This window comes from Leptosomus discolor, chromosome 6 (genome assembly GCF_034619465.1).
Source record: "Leptosomus discolor isolate bLepDis1 chromosome 6, bLepDis1.hap2, whole genome shotgun sequence".
Lineage (NCBI taxonomy): Eukaryota > Metazoa > Chordata > Aves > Leptosomiformes > Leptosomidae > Leptosomus > Leptosomus discolor.
In genome coordinates this window covers 61,754,944-61,771,966 of record NC_141396.1, presented here as the reverse complement: position 1 = coordinate 61,771,966, position 17,023 = coordinate 61,754,944, and the positions used below count along the sequence as shown (strand labels likewise).

General features: G+C 45.5%; 1 protein-coding gene across 1 annotated transcript in view; it reads left to right on the top strand.

Moving 5' to 3' along the window:
- DLEC1 (DLEC1 cilia and flagella associated protein) overlaps positions 1-15,206 on the top strand; it is a 40,535-nt gene extending 25,329 nt beyond the window's left edge. The window contains exons 25-40 of the mRNA XM_086467334.1: positions 16-146; positions 1,156-1,341; positions 1,833-1,891; positions 3,100-3,251; positions 3,773-3,876; positions 4,803-4,873; positions 5,721-5,938; positions 6,947-7,081; positions 8,974-9,096; positions 9,852-9,946; positions 10,032-10,116; positions 10,658-10,858; positions 11,823-11,984; positions 12,966-13,119; positions 13,722-13,842; positions 15,095-15,206. Of these exons, the coding sequence (XP_086323460.1) occupies positions 16-146; positions 1,156-1,341; positions 1,833-1,891; positions 3,100-3,251; positions 3,773-3,876; positions 4,803-4,873; positions 5,721-5,938; positions 6,947-7,081; positions 8,974-9,096; positions 9,852-9,946; positions 10,032-10,116; positions 10,658-10,858; positions 11,823-11,984; positions 12,966-13,119; positions 13,722-13,842; positions 15,095-15,206 (2,109 nt within the window). The remainder of the gene's footprint in view (positions 1-15; positions 147-1,155; positions 1,342-1,832; positions 1,892-3,099; positions 3,252-3,772; positions 3,877-4,802; positions 4,874-5,720; positions 5,939-6,946; positions 7,082-8,973; positions 9,097-9,851; positions 9,947-10,031; positions 10,117-10,657; positions 10,859-11,822; positions 11,985-12,965; positions 13,120-13,721; positions 13,843-15,094) is intronic.
- The last annotated feature ends 1,817 nt before the right edge of the window (positions 15,207-17,023 follow it).

The window sequence follows — 17,023 nt, the reverse complement described above, 5'->3', positions numbered from 1 at the left end:
CTCTCCTCCTTTCAGGGTGAGCTGAAAGACCTTGTCCTTTCCTGTAGCATAGAAGACATGATTGAACCCCTCTTTCTGAGCATCTCTGGAGAAGTGAAAGGACTGCATGTCACCTACTCAGTACCTTGTGACAGTGGAGTTGCCAGGTAAATCAAAATTTAACAAAATAAAACAAAAATTACTTCTTCCCTAAGCAAAAATACAATAGAGAGGGGGAAAAGCCCACTTATCTATGTAAACTTCATTCCTCCTCCTGCTGTAGGCAGCAAGGACAGTAAAATATGCTGGGACAATTCACTGAAGGTGCCTGTGTGAAGACAAGGTGCTGAGTTTGCATCCTAGCCAAATTCAGCATCTTCATAAGCCCAAGAGAGGACTGGAGAAGAGCCCTACTCCACTCTCGCCATTGTTTAGCTGAAACAAATTAAATTTACAACTGTGAATTCATTAATTCATGAATAATAAATCACTGTAAGGTTAACTGCTCATTAGTGAAACTCTCGTTCATGTGTTGTGTCTGTTCTCCCTTGTGCTCCTGGCACTTGTAACCTGCCGGTTGCCTTGACGCTTTTGTGCATGGAGAGCGTGGAAAAATTACCTTTCTCCCCAGTAACCAAAGTGTGGGACCTCTGCAGTCCCTCACATGTTTGTGAATAACAACTATTTTCTGGAATGCCAAAACTTTGCAAATTCAGCTCTTGGATGTGAACTTAGAATTACAGAATTATACCCAAGATCCTGTATTTTGGATCATAGGTTTTATTGTTGTGCTGTGAGACATGATATTAAACAAAAGTGAATACACTTCTCTTTGACTTGGTGTATCTGACTGATTTTTATTTTGTTTTTCTGATATGTAGCATGATTGCTCTCACTTGGAATATGCCCATCTTTATATATTTTCATATAAGTAAAAATGGCTTTGATTTTGTTAGGTCAGCATGTTATACATGATAAAAATTTTACCCAAAATAAATCCTTATGTGGATAGAAGTGAAAAATGAAAAGCAGTAAATGCTAATGACAAAAACCATAGGCTGTGCACTGGTCATCGCAACCACATTGCATAGTGCACGTTTTAAAATCTACTGAAATTATCTGTGGCATAAGAAAATAAGCCTGATGTTTTAATACTAATGTAACTTTTTCTGACAGTGATGAAAGACAAACGTTACAAAGCTCCTGTGATCTTCTTTTGGACTTTGGATCTGAAGTTGCATTCAAAGACATAGTAAAGCGTCAGCTAATCCTTACCAATCGCACAGGAATCCGTGCTCCCTTCAGACTAGAAGCTGAGTATTTTACTGGCTCTTCACATGCTCCAGAACAAGAAACCTGCCCGTAAGTCTTGCTTTCCTGCACAACGACTCCAGTGCTAATTTAGCTCTGGATTAAATCTGAAATCAGGACAGAGTGCTGTTGCCTCTGTCACGAGATGCACTTTCTGCAGTGCTCTGGTGGGGATTTTTCAAGATCTTGCTCTGTGGTAATGAAACCTGCTGGTGAGGTTTTGTGCAGAAACAGAGCTTGCAATGCAAGGACGGAAGATTCAGCTGGTGCAAAAGGTAAAACGCTCTTGTTGCCAATGGACATAAGCCGGTTTACACCAGCCAAGGCTCTGTTGTGTTGAACTGTGCACAGAGTTTCATAACTCTCAAGTTGATTCACTCTTGAGGTTGTTACTTTCAAAAGTGCTTTGTAGGCAGTCCTTCTTTAGGGTACAGCGGCCACTAATTTAGGAGTCAGGTAGAGCTGTTACTTCTCATTTCACAGAATTGTCATTGTGATTTTTTATATATATTTTTTTTATTTTTTTTCCCAAGCTCCTCAAGGTACCTGGTGAAAAGAAGAGGTCCCGTCACAAAACATGCAGCCAGAAGAGCGCGGTCAGGTATGAGAGTAGCTGTTAAACCCTCCATGGAGAGAAGGCAAAAGCCAACTTAACATATTGAGCATTAAATGTGCCAGTCAGGCACATCATTTCATTCTTGGAGGATGTGGCTAAGCCTACACTGTTAAATGACTTAGTTCCTCAGTTCATTCTTGAGTTTGAAAGCCCACATTGCATAAGCATTAAGTCAATCTCTCCCCCCATTGTTTCCTTTTTCTCTCTCGTCCCCACTCCCTGCTTTCTCTCTCCCCCTCCCTTTCTCTCTCTCTCTCCCTCCTCTTCTTTTTCTTCACAACAACCGCCTGAAACCAAGATGGGTGATTCTTGCGATAGTTCACTCTGAGGATCTCTCCCAGCACACAGTATGGATGACATGCATAATGTTTGGCTATTTCCCTCCTACACAGTCTTCAAATACCAGTGCGGCAGGCTTTTCTCCCTCAAGCCCTTTTATCTACCGTCCCCACTGTGGAAAGCTACAGCCCAGCCCAGCTAGCATTTCTGATGCGTTGTGCTGAAAAATATTAATGTTAGAGCCACATGAGACCCAGGGAGGGGGGAAATAGGAGAGAAATGCTATAAAGTGTGGATCTGTCTTCTGTATCCACAATAAAACTTGGACATATTGGTACCTTGCCATAGTGTTTGGTATCTGTTAAAAAGAGAGAGCTTTTCAGCTGTTGAATTAGTACTTAAGATTGGAAAAATGCTGTTCTGACAGATTCCATGCAAGCTTATTGATTTAGAGGGCTAGGTGACTCAGAATGTGGAAAGGCTTCGCTCTTTGTAATTCATTCTTTGTGCTGAAGAGCACGCGGAGGTAAACAGGCAGCTGCTAACAGAATGATAACTAGTGAGCACAAATTCCAGCTTATTTTTCTCAAATTGAGGCTGTATTTTCATGTAACCAATTAGTGCCTTATGTATCCCAAAGAGTCCTGGATCAGGTTGTTGGAAGCGAGTCCTTCTATGAAATAATCTCTGCAAGAACTAACTCTCAAAAAACAGATTAAGACCCACAGCAGAAGGGAACTTGGGTGAAGAGGTATAAATGGGGGTTGTGTAAATGTTTGGTTTTTTTTTTTGAAGCCAATGAGGTTAGGCTGATTAACACCAGCTAAAAATACGGTCCTATACATTCTTTGAAAGTTTAACTTTGTTCCATTTCCTCAAAATTCATCAAATGCTTCTTTGCTGTGCTCCTTCAGAGTTTGCAGCAGCAGTGCTGTCTCATGGGAAGGGAGTAGCTTTCCATATACAACCTTCCACAGGAACTCTGAAAGCCTTCCAGCAGCTAATCGTAGAAATAACAGCTTACAACAACATGTGGGGAGAGTACCAGGATGATCTTGTCTGTCAGGTAGGTGGGGCTTCGGTTTTAAGTGAACTATTGCTATGGCAGATTTTACACCAATTCTATTGCCCAGATTCCTTTCTGTTAAAAATACTTTCTCAGTCTGTTAGGAGTTCTGTAAAAAATCAGGGTAGATATTGCTGTACCACTACCCCCAGCGACATGTAAGGAGCTCTCACAGGTAGTTTTGGGGTAATATGTTTATCCCTTGGGAGGTTTTCATGTGCCTTTAAAACGACTGGAGCAGTTTTGATTTATAAAATCTGTTTGGTAGCTGGCCAGTGCACTGCTCTGCCGTACCAATACAAGATATTGTGTTGTATGGAACAGCCACAGGAAAGCTGATGAATGTATGAGGTATTGCATTCTCCCGCTGCGAAGAGCTTTCCTTAGCATCTGCATTAGATGCCGTCAAAAGAAACCAGTAAAAGGTATTTGAAAACGCAGTCAGTTTTCAAAACATAGTTTTGTAACCCAGAGAGCTAAAGTTTTATCTTGATTCTAATAGCAAAAATTCACTTTTATAGGTGGGAGACTTACAACCTAAATTAATTCCTATGCGAATGACTGTGAAAGGCTGTCCAATCTTCCTGCAGATGACAGGACCACAAACGGAGCAACCCATAATCAGGTACAGCGCAAAATACTGTCAGAGGAGCCAGAGAATTCAACACCATTGGACTACAGTCAACATACACACTTGTTCCCATCTTTTTGTGATACAATGGGAAGGTCAGCAGCCAAAGTACAGTATCTGCTTCTAGAACACAAATACGTTTGTCTCTGCCAGCATAATTGGAAAAGAAACTGCATGCAAGCCCTCTCGGGTTTGCCAGCCATCGCTGTTCTGGGCTTAGCCATAGAAATTCACCCAGCCCAGCCCCATCTGATTCTGTGGCGATGGAAACTGGTACACGGTGGCAGTTCTCATCATCATCCACAGCTCATTTCTCCCTGTTCCTTCACCTGGACCAGAAGAAATGCAGCCCCAAGGTGAATAGGGGCAGGGGAAGGTTTAAGCCCTCTCATACAGCAAGTTGTGGGCTAAGGGGTAAGGGTTGGTTTTTGGGGACTGTGGCACTACACGCTCGGCCAGCTGCCATGCAGCATGACTGCTTCTTTCTGACTTCAGAGGAGTTAGCACTGCGTGTCATCCTGCAGCCAGAGCATTTGCAATGTCAGCTCTGTCACAGGGCGTAGAAAACGGATTTAGCTGCCCCCTGTAAAAAAACACTTATGCACCTGGAAATCGGTGTGACACGGGTCACTCCACTGCTGTGTAGCTGCTTGCTGCCGCTGCTGGAGTGTTTCACAAAAGCTGGCTTTACATGTTTACCTTGAAACATCTGAGACAACTAAGAAAACAGCAAAAAAAAATAGACTGATTAAATAAAGCAATATTGTACTTCCCAGTATAGGCCATGCTTTACCCGATAGCCACTCTTAACAGGCTGCCAGTGCAGCCAGGTATGTTTCCACTTTTAAACAAATCTTTAACGATTTCAGACATTCACTTCCATTTTCTGCATGTACTGACAGCAAGGTTCCCCCCCTCAGGTTTGGCACTCATGTCTCTGGAGGGTCTCCTGTCTTTCGGAGGGTCCAGCTCAACAATCCCACTCCGTTCGGTAAGAATGACGTTTGTACAGCAAACACCACCGCTTGCATTGCACTCCCCACGTAATAAAAATAGGAGAATCTATCAACGTGTTAGTTAACAGGCCTCCTTGTTTCCTAATCAAGATGTTTTCTGTAAAAATAATAATAGTATATAAGAGAGTGCCTGAGCTGTTTTCTAACTTAGCTAGTACAGAACAGTAATACATGTTTGTCAGGTCTTTATATGCACAGTAGCCTTTATCAGTACGGCATTACTGCCCTGATCTGTAACAGTAAAGCAGGTGAGCTCCAGCCGGGGTTGTAGTTGCAGCGGACTCGATGTGTTGTTACTATGGGACTGCGCAGCCTATCCTGATGTGTCCGGGTCTTCGCTCATTGGAATGATGGGAATTGAGGATTTTCTCTCCTGGTTTTGTGAATCTCTGAGCGCTAACCCTGGCCAGTCAGATGTGCTACCTGCTTCTTGGTGGCATCATCTGGCTCGTCTGTGTTTAGTCTTTTTGTCTCTTGAGTGAGATTTTGAGCTCTTCAGAGCAAAGGTCAATCACCTTTTTTAATTTTTCTGAACCCCACCAAACCCATTTGCTTAACAAACAAAGTACTTAAATTTATTTTAATATTGTTAAAAGTATAGTTGAGGACCTAGAGAGTGGCCAAGCTACAATAAGAGTATCGCATACATGGTCTCAAATCATTTTAGTTTACAGCAAACAAGGAAAGCTTAAGACATGCCTTAATACAAGTCCAGTTACTAGACACAAATTCACTACTTCATATTGCGGTTCTCCGGTACTAACTAAGCCATGAGTCTTCTCAATGACCAGAAGTAATTGTCCTTTCTCCTTTTCAATTCAGACATCCGCCTGGACTGGGAAATTTACAACCAAGAGCAAGATGACAAAAAGCTGGTGGACCTGCTGATGTTCTTTGGAGACCCTTTTCCTCCGAAGGACGCGGATGAAAACGAGGCCGTATCAGTTGGTAGCACCTCAGAGTCAGAGATCGTGTTAAAGTTGGATCAAACTGCCATTCCCTGCGGAAGCACTCATCCAGCTTCGCAAACCACGGATGAGGTCAGCTGTTAGTCTGGTTTTTGTACTGCTGCTGAGATACATGATGGGTTTCTTGGCATGAAAGGTTGAAAACAATAACACGCGATACAACTTGTAACTAAGAGCTGGATCGTTAAAAGAAATGTCAGCTCCTCTCACGGTCAAAAAAGCAATACAGGGGTAGATGGTTATTGGTATCAGCAATCAGTTTCCAGAATGAGCTGTAAGCAAATAGCTCTTCAGCTTCTCTTTTCCTTAAAATTGTGAAAGAAGCTGATGAGATACTTTTAAAAATACTGTTATTGAAAAACTAACGCCACTTTTACGTGAAAGCGTTCTGATAACTAAAACTCCTTAATTTGGGTCTGCTTCTCTCATGGGTGCCTTAAGGTGTCAATGTGTGCTGTAGTCAGGGAGCAGAATCTAACCTGCAAAGTTCAAATTTCAGCTCATGCTCTGGAGGTATTTATCGCAGTGCTAAAGTTAGATTGGTTCTGTCACTCGGTTAGAGCAGGGTAACATCTATTACATGTGACGTTTGATTAGAATATGGCGATTTACTGTCTTGAAGGGAAGGGAGTGACAGGGAGAAGGTATCGTGCCGGATACGTACATTTCTCTGGCAAAAGCTTTACAGAAAAGATATTAAAATCACATTTTCTCTGCTTCAGCTCAGACAGCATAGTTGTTTTGAACACACCTCTGACCCTTCTTGTGCAACAAGGGAACATTATTGCCCTAGAGTGCTGGTTTGTATAACGGGCCAGGGATGTCACAGTTGAGTGCTTCTCTTGGACCCAAGCATGCACATTTTCCAAGGAGTTCAGGAGCAGTTGCAGGAGAGCAAACCTATGCATGAAAAAATGAATGCAGAGGACACATCCACATGTCCAGATTTTGTGCCAGAAAGAAAGAAACCGGAGCTGGCCATGCTCACTGACTAGTGCAGCAGTTCCTTGTACACTTCCCTCGCATTCCTCCTTCGCAGCGTAACAGCTTTAACCATTCCCCACCCTTGTGTCCCTGCAGTCTCCAGACCCTGACAGCAAAGAGACGGAAATCACCAATCAAGAACCTAAAATACAGAAAATCGCCTCTGTACTTATACGACCTCATGAAGGGATTCCTGCAGACAACCCCTACTCCATGACTCCAAGACAGATAGTAAGCTTTCACATTTTCTTTGGGCTTAGATTTCGCACTTTTTCTGCAGGATGGAGACAGAAGAAGGAGGAGGAGGTAGCTCTGGTTTGAGGTAGAAACTATGAAACAGTGAAACAGTAGGCTGGGAGGCTTTGGGATCTTGAAGATAACCATGAGTTTGCAAAGTCCACAGAAAAAAGAAAGTGTCTGCCTACATTTGAGCAGTTCACTGGTGACTGGAGTTAAGTGCTCAGTTGTACTAGGGTCTCTAGAGAAGCACCTCTGGTCTCCTCACTCGGGTTGCCTTGCTGAAATGTGTGGCATTAGGTGGGAGGCATCCAGCCTCAAGCCTTGAAAGCGTGCTATTTCACCCGGGTAGATTTGCTAAGTAGGTGTGGCAGAGCTGGAAAGAAGGCTGCTGGGAAAGGGCTGCTCTGTCGATGGCTCTTTTGGATCAACTCTTGTAACCCCACAGTACTTCGAAAGAAACTGGTGCAAACAGGAACCACAGTGTCACAATTTCTTAGGAATAAAACAAAACAAAGGCAGCGCTGGAAAGGTCTAACTATGAGTGACAGGGTTGCCCAAAACATTGCTGTGTCAATTTTGATTCTTAAACACTAGCGAGTTTTTTGCCAAAGGGTGTCAGTTACAAGTTAGAATGAGCTAAAGATTGCATAAAAGAAATAATTATGGAAATGGCACCTCAAAGAATTGAAGCCTACAGCCAGCTCTGGGGTGACTGAGGCTGAGACAGTTCAGCTCATTGTGAGGCAGCCTCCACCGGGTGTAGCCAGCAGCAGCAAGGTGGCCCGTGCGGAATGGAGTTGGTGCCCACAGGGTCACTCAGGTAGTCCTCTGCTGAAATGTTCTCGGGGTGGCTACTGTTGCTCCAGAAGGGTCTATCAGCTCAGGAGTTGTGCAGCACAGCTGGCCAGACCCTGCTCAAGTCCATGTCTGAACAGCCAAGCTCTCTATGACCACAGGGCACAGTCCCTGCAGTGTTGTAGGACACGACAGCGCTTACTGGCTCTGCTCTGGCCCTGCTGGACCTTAGGCAGAGCTTTCTTATGCTCCTCACCGCTTTCTTATGCTCCTCACCGCTCTGAGCAGGGGAACGCAAACAGAGCTGAGCTCGATTTGCTGTTATGGGATGTAGGTCCAGCAACACCAAACATCTCGCCCTGTGACCGCATGAAATGGGGGGTGTTCGTGCCTGCACAGCACTAGCCTGAAAGCAGTACGAGCCCCGTGGCCCCTGAGCTTATAAACTCAGCTAGACGTGGACTGGCTCTGTAAGGAGATGGCAAAGGTTCTTCTGCAGCAATAGCAGCATTTAACCATAACCTGCACATGTTTCTGCAGCAATAGCAGCATTTAACCATAACGTGCATAATGCAACTCAAGAAAGGAGAATCCATTCAACCTGTAGATCCCCGAAAACCCACTGTAGCTGGCTAGTGCATTTGATGGCGTTCCCTGCTGCCATGTAAAATATAGACAAGAGTAAACTGAAACATAAAATACTCTCGATTCACTCTTGTAACTCTTCAAAAAAATGTTTCTTCTATCGGTGAGCGTGTCATTTGTGGGCGTATCACCTGAGTTAGCCACGGAATCGGAGTGGGCAGAACTGGGTGTTTTTAAAAACAAACAAACAGGTACATACATATGTTTGTGTACTTGGAGAGCTGGTCTGTGGCTGTGCTTAAACTCTGTTGACACTAAAGAGTTGCTGTTGAAATAATCGTCAGTTTTGTTGTCTCATGTGATCTCAGTGCAAGCCTGAGCATAGCCCATCCCCAGGAGATTTCAGCTGCTTGGACAACTCGGTTGTAGCAGCTGAGTGCTGAGGACGCGTGTGCAATCCCAGGCAGCTCCCTGCACTGCTGAAAACTGTCTCTCGACTGCAGGTGGTTCCAGGAGGTGGCAGCATCTCCGTTTACATCTCCTTCACCCCTCGCGTCCTCCCAGAGACCGTGACTGAAGTGCAGTGTGAAGGGTTTGTGCTGGGTTTCATGAGCCTGGACGACCAGGTAAACTGACTACCACAGCAAGGCAACAGATGACTAGAAAATAATCGTTTCCCTTCCTGTAACTTATGTACAGGCTGCTGCTACCTGACCAGGCTGTATAAACAGTCCTGTTCCTGCTCCCTGTACATCCTCCCTTAACTAGGGTGGTTCACTTGTTGCATCTGTCCTTTAGCTTGGAAGCACTCTGGGGTGGGAATGGCACCCTCTTCTTACACCGTCTGGTGCGGCAGACCCCAGACAACAGCCCAGGGTTTGACACGCTGCCGCAACATCAGGTTTTATCGATAACAATAGCTAACGATGGGACTGAGGCTCTGGACTGCTGAGTTTTGTCCCTGGCTCTGCATCCACCTTCCTGTGTGAGTTTGGACAGCACATCTCTCCTCTGGGAAACTTCCTCTTCAATAACCGCGAGTGCTTGAGGCTTGAATAGTGTTTTATGAATCACTCTGCGATTCTCTGACATGAATCACTGCAAAGGTGCAAGGTATAACGAATGAATGATAACAGAATATTTAATAAAAACATCCCCAATGTTCCTGAGTCCTGGAGGAAGAAACATCTGCATCTGTATTAACAACAGCCGTTCAGAGTTCAACTACTGCTTAGCATTTGCTGCACCTTGCACGTGGCCATCGTGTCTTACGTACAGGCAATGCATTGTCAAGCAGAACCCTCTCTCGGGCTAAAAGCAGGGTTTCAGGTTTTAGTGCAATCATTTCATACATCCTTTCTTGTTTTCATGTTGTTGTCAGCTTGCCAAGGCAGTGCCTAACAAAGTGCATCGCCGACACGGCTACGAAGCTCCACCGTTACGAGTGGACTTGCAAGCCTTCGTACGGCGCGCGCTGTGAGTACCGCCCTGCCGATGGCGCTCGCAGAACGAGCCGGCCCGGCGGGCAGGGCTCTGACCAGCTGTTCTTCTTCACACTCAGGTTAAAAGTAGAGCTGGACCATGACAGAGGACTGGTGTTTTATTCAAGGGCAAGCGATCTCGTTCCAGATCAGCCTCCGTTAGGAGTAAGTATTCCACGCGCCGATGTATTCAGCTGATTTGTGCGGCTGGAAGAATTCAGAGCTGTAAGCACGTGGGGTTTGAAATGCATCTTTACCCCCAGTAGCCTCATGTTGCAATTTTCTGTGCTGCACTTAAGATCAGTAAAACAAAAGGACTACAAGTGCTTGTTAGCCAGGCATAAGCAAAGCTGAGCTCAGACCGTGCCTATTTTATACGTCTTTCTCTTTCTTCGTAGAGGAGTTGGTAAGAAGAAAAAAAGTGCTTATTTTGAGGACACAAAGGTCTGACAGCAGAATGAGTCACTTAGAGCGGCCTGCTCGGTTTCTGTGGCCCTTGACATTCAAAGACTTTTTACCTTTATTACATTTTTTTTTTTTTTTTTTTTTTTTACTGAAAAAATTGTAAAAAAACACAAGTAGAAGATTCTGGGTTGCTTTGGGGTAAAGTCATTCAGATCCCCAGTGGTGCTGAATGACCAGACAGACCAGCACAAACCTCTCAAGGGAGTTAAAACTAACCAGTTTTGAATCATTTCTCCACCAGGTTTTGACAGATTCAGTCATGACTCAGAGTTTGAAACTCATCAATTGCAATAAGGTTCCCCTGTACTTCAGGCTCCTTCTGTCTACGCCCTTCAGCCTGTGCAGCACAGATCCCAAAAAGAGCACCAAAACATCCCACAGCAAGAAGGAGGAAGAAGAACAGCAACCGCAACTTGTACTTTATCCACAGCAAAACATGCTGGTAGGCTCAAAAATAATAATCCTGTGCCAGAATAGATAGTTTAGTAATTGGTATGTTAGCATGGCCCAGATGAACCACAAGAAAAACACAACCAGCACAGAAATCTCCCAGTTTCAGGGGAAATAGTGGTCTATTAGCAAAAGCTAATTACTGCAATTTTGCCCGCTACACTGAGGGTACAAAATATTTTTCTACAGTGGCCCTGATGTGTTTTTCTCATCAACTCTGACCTGCTGCAAACTCCTGCAGAAAACCCTGTGGGTTTTGGAGCTCACCTAAATCAATGGCCATATATATGCTGAAGAAATTAAAAGATTCCAAAGGCTGCAGTCCCTCGATTCCTTAAATTAGATGCAGGCAGAGCAAATGTAGAAAAATTTGGTTTGTTTTGGGTGTACACAGTGACATAAAGGAAACAAAGCCCTGGTTTAGTGGGCAGGGTGGTGTTGGGCTGATGGTTGGACTTGATCTTAAGAGGTCTTTTCCAACCCGATGATTCTATGAGTCAAGAGTCAGCTAAGGTGCAAAGAACGAGTAACAGTTGCGTTTTTGAAGTGTTCTTCTCATTTTTTCAGCATTCACTTGGACATAGAGACACACACGTCTTAATTCTGTGTGTGCAGGAAGAAAGAAGAGTCACATGTTTAAGACAGCTTTGGGAATATGGTGTTTGTAACCTTGGGAATTGAGAACCTTTGTCTCGCTAGAGCCTGTTTCTCCCCTGTGGTTCAGAGATTAGCTGTTCACCTTTAAACCCCATCTCTGTGTACTGGATTCATAGGAAATAGCTGTGTGTTTTTCTTTAGTCATAACGCTTCGTTCCAGTGGGAATTTGGTCGCTGGCATGACACCTTTGGGTTCCAGTGGGAAAGTGTGCGCCTGGGCCGTTGAGCTGTGTTTACTTTGGATTTCCTGCACACAGTGTCTTCTGGTGTGACAGCCATCTGAACTCCTCTTCCCGCAGGTGAAAGTGTCGTTCTGCACAACGCCGGAGTTCCTTACGTATCAACAGTCGCCAGATACCCAGCTGCTTCCTGGCTTCCAAGTGCTCCAGTTCGAGAGCGGAGAGAGAAAGCTGAAGTTTAATCAAAATCTGGTCATTGAACATAGTAACAGCACTACTCAGGTAAGAGCAGGACAAGATCTCTGGGCCCTGAGAAAGGGCCGTGTTTTATCAGCATCTGACGTGGAATGAATGCGCCTTGGGACTTACTCAGCTTCGAACCAGCCACCTCCAGAGCCAGCTGGGGCGCCCAGTTAAAGTGAATGGTCACAGATTTGCAAAAGGAGATGGCTTGCTACCGGGACTGCAGGTGTCTCGCAGGCGGACAGAGCAGTTTGGGGTCAGCAGCACCCCCCTGCTCGTACCCCAGCCTTTTGCACAGCCCGGACGACAGGGCTCAGTCAAAGGGCAGCACGCCCAGTGACAGCGTGGCTCTTGACATCCTTCTGAGACGCGGGGTCAGGACTCTCCCAGCGAACGTGCCAGCACTGAGTCACCAAGCATCGCCTCCTGCAGTACCCGAGCGCTTCTTGAAAGTCTCCTGAGTCTGGCTAACCCGTGTGCTGTGGTCACAGCCCACACACGTTTAACGACCAAGCTCCTCCAGATGGAAAGCTATAAAGCCCTGCTAAGTCTTCAGCAGTCCCTCTAGACTGCAGGCAGGTTTTTTTCGTACCAGGTATTTCTGAGGACTGATCTGTGTAAGACCCGAGCACCACGTCGATGATACAGTCAATTTAATAATACTCTTGGGCAATCTGCACAAATCAAATGACTCAGTGGGCCATATACAGTCCTGAGGGACGAGGAGATGCTGTAATGTCTGCATCCCTACAGAAAACCCTAACAACAAATGAGTGTGTTCGCTCCGCGTTACTTCATTAAGACCACAGGGTCTGGTTTGAAAACCTGTCCCAAAACAAGCAACAGCTTAATTCATTCCAAGCTGCAGAATGGGGAATTGACTCTATTACACAAGAACACAGAATAACTACTCTTGATTCAGTGCTTGAGGTTAAGAATGATTCAGCTGGAGCAGGTATTATTAAAGCTCTACAAAAAAACCCGTGGGGTTTCCTCCTTTCCCTTTCCTCTGTTTTGCAGCTGGTCCCAGTGACTGCATACCTCGCTGTCCCAGTACTGGAGCTCTCCTGTGACACCGTTGATTTCAAGACCTGCTTTGTTGCACAGACCAAGACGGAGCACGTCTTCCTGTGCAACAGGAGTGGCTGTAGAAGTTACTGGACTGCTTTGCTGGGTATTCTGGTTTGGCAATTGGCATTCCTTGTTAAATAGATTCCCTGTCCAGTGGTTTTCTCTAGCAAGACTGCATGCACTCGGTCAATATATAGCCAATATATGACAGTGTTGGCTGCCAACATAGCAGGTCTGCTTCTGTTCTCACTGACATGGGCTTTTCTTTTTTGGGTTTTTTTTTTTTTTTTTTGACACCACTGCATCTCTCCTGCTTTCAGCAGTTACTCCAGCTTTAACCAAAAGATTGAATCACAACCCTCACAAGTAGTGGACATACTTTGCTCTTTTACAATACAATCCTAAGAGGCAACAAGAAGCAGTAGCTCCTCAGGAGTTCGGTTTGAGCTCGTGCCTACTGCTGTTAACAACAGATGGGCTTCAAAGGGAAGATCAGGGAGGTATTATTTTGACGTGGAGGCCACTGCTCATCCCCCCCTTGATTATAGGATGAAAACAGAAGCTGGCCACACGCACAGAAAGCCTCTGATGGTGCAGACAGGACTAGTTGGCCAGCAAGGAGGCACATTGTTTCAGGCACCACATGCTGTACAGACTTAAAGGGTGTTGTGTTGCTCTGGTTGATATTTGCCCCTTTCACCGCAGACCAACAGGAAAGGCACAACGACCCGGCAGTATTTTCCGTCTCCCCTGCTACCGGCACTTTGGAGGCACGTCAAGGGGACGCACCTACCAAAGAGATTTTGCAGATCAGCTTTACTGCAAGGTACGGTTAACAGCACTGAACTCTTGCTGTTACCCCCTGCCAAGCCCAGACTTGGGGTGTGAGCAGTCACTGAAAGCAAAGAGCAGTTCCACCTTGCTCTTGCATCAGCAGGCTGCTCGTTGTGCTTCTCACACTTGCCAATCCGGGGATTCCTGCTGGTACTTTTCCCATGTAACCATGTTCCCTACACTGCTCCCGTTTCTTTTGGATTTGGCACCCAGAATTTCAGCCTTTATCCACTTGAAATCACACTGTTCCAACAGGTGACATGACACACTGACCACGTGCCACTGGCTAAACCCCCTTTCTTTAGGGTGATGCCTTCAACAGAGGGCAAATCCCAGGGCTGTAATGCAGTGCAGACTGCCTCAGTTATTCTAGAGCTCCTGAATATGCCTGAAGGGCTTCTTTTTGTCTGACAACAGATATGCTGAAAGTACCAGAAAGCAAAGGTGCTGCTGTATAGCAGCCAGCTCCTCTGTTCAGCTCCAGACAAAGAATTCCCGACACAGCAGAGCTCAGGACCAGCATGGCATTAGTAAATAACTATAGGCAAGGTGTGAGGTGATTTTAATAATTCACCTCCCTATATCAGTGGTTTTCCTGTAGGGGAATTTTTGAATGATAAGGGAAAAATAGAAGTTGTCTGGCAGAACAGGCTCTTGCCTCGGGCCTTTACAACAGCTGTCTCCTGGAGGCAGAGGAGTCCTTCAGAGGAACAGTCTCAGGAGTGTTGGGTAGCGTTAGCCCCGGGCAAATTATGCTGTAAGACTTCCACTGAGCACAAACCCACCCTTGCTGTAAGGTTTCTGATGTTCATTTACAACCTGGACTCCATCGACTGCCCCTTGTCTTAGGGGAGCTGAGAGAAAGTTCGGTTTCAACCTCTGTCTGTCATGGGGCTGAGCTGTCAGACCAAGGCCGTGCAGGCATTTGCTCCCAACCACCAGCCCCCAGCAGAGCTTCATTTTACTGAACTAAAATAGAATTTCACAAGTAGGAAGATACCAAAGTTCATCTGTCAAACACGAAGTTAATAACCCAACGTCTTCAGGTACAGACAGACCATTCTTTTCAAACATCCTGAATGCGGCCGTGGGAGACAGGCGAGACCAGGGCTTGTGACTGGGAGCAGTTCATGTCTGTCTTAGGGCACCATTCTCCCCTTTTTCCTCCACAAAGCAACTCATCTCACCCTTAAACCCAGAACAGCACCTAGCTGTAATGGAACTGTCTCCGCTCTGCATTTCAGGAGCGACGTTGAATATGAAACTATCCTGACCGTTATGGGAATGCTGGGAGAGACGCCTTGCAAGCTACGGCTCAGGGGACGAGGAACACACGATGGAAAGACCTGTATTTAATTTAAGTGAGACAATGCGGGACATGTGTCAAGGTAATGGGCTGGATGCAGACGTGCCATCAGTTGAGCCTGTATTTTTGTCTACTTCAGCTGTTTTAGTATGGCCTGGAATTTTAGCAGAATGAAAAGTTACGATGAACAAAAGTTCAAGAAAACAGTCACCATCTCATTCGGTGCTGTGATAAGGTTACCATCACCCGCAGGACCAGGCTCTGCAAAATAATGGGGTTTAAATGGCAAAGCAGCTCTGGCAACAGGCCAAGCCCCTCTGCCTATCACAGCATGCCTCAAATTACAGCTAAAGCCCATCGGTACCTTAAAAAGCAGCTTTTGTTCTGCCTTATTTGTTTGACATTAAAATGGACATTGACACATAATAAAAGCAAGAATTAGCAAACAGGCCAGCATTCCCCAGGCTGTTTTCTTGGTGCCTTACATGAAAAGGGGAAGAGCCAACTTTCCTTGGACGCCTTGGAAAATTACCAACCTGCATGTTTCATCGTGCTTGGGTATTGAGAACACCCCCTTCAGCTACAGCGCAGGGAGGAACCCTTCTTCCTTTTAATTCTTTCCCCCCACATGGTTCCCATTTACTCTCACTTCTCTTTAAATGTTTTTAGTATTACTTTAGCTAAAGGTCACTGAAATTCCCACTTCTGCGCCCGTTAAGTTTTCCACTCTGTGATACAAAAGGGGTTTGTGAAAGGCAGCGTGTGGGGGGACGAGGGGGCTGCAGTCCACGGGGGAGGAGAACAGGAGATGCACAAGAGCTGCCTTCTGCCTGGTGCAAAACAGACCTGTACTAGCAGCGAGAACTCCTTTTATACAGTGTGAACAATGGAGCCTCGAAGAGGTAGTGGCTCTCTGCCCCCTCCAAGTAATTTAATCTTTTTGCTCTGAAATACAGCCCATGTGACTGCTGGGGGAGCGAGACAGGCCACAGCACAGGGAGAGCATCAAATAGCTCTGACGGATCATGACCTTCAACCAACAATCACCACAAAAAGACAACAAATCTATTGCAAGAGCCCAATTGTATTATTAAGTGCAAAACCAAGACCCAGGACAAAGAACTGTCGCAGGGTCTGTGTTACAAATTTAAACTGTTCTAAAACACCTCGAAGACGATGAGTACATTTCTTTTTCTAACCGTCAGCTCTGAGTTCCTGCCATCTTTCTGCTCGTGAGAGAGCAGATAAGGGAGACCTTTACAAGAGGAAATACACGTTGGTACTAGCTCTGAAGTACTGCGGTGTCACTGATGTTCAGGTAGGGCCTGCAGAACGAGTAACGCTGACGTCTGTGTCACGTTAGGTAAGGGAATATTAGTAAGCATAACTCATCCTCTAACTGCAGAGTCACACAAGCTGATAATCAGAAATGTGTTCTAAAAGGTGGAAGGGCCACTTTCAAACGCCTGGCTGCCAGCAAGCCAGCGGAACCTCGCTATTCAGGCACCTCCTGTGTAAACTGAACGCTCATCCTTCCCCCACTGGAGGCCTCAGAGCAGCTTGGTCACAAGAAAGCTATAGCATGTCCTCCAGCGTAGGGAAGGTGTAAGGCAGAGCCAACGTATGGCTTGGATGGGACAGACAGCGTGTAAAGGAGCTGAGGTTAAGTCTTCGCCCTGCTTTCAAAACAAGCTGTTCTGGACTTATTGAAAGACGGTGGAATCTTTTTAAGAAAACCCTGGAAAAGCCTTTGTTAAACCTGATGTTTTTGTTTTGAGTGACCCTTTGTGTCACAATCTGTCACACAAAAATACTGCACCGTGAACTACTTCTCTGTGGTAATATTGACAGAATAAAGGGATCGATT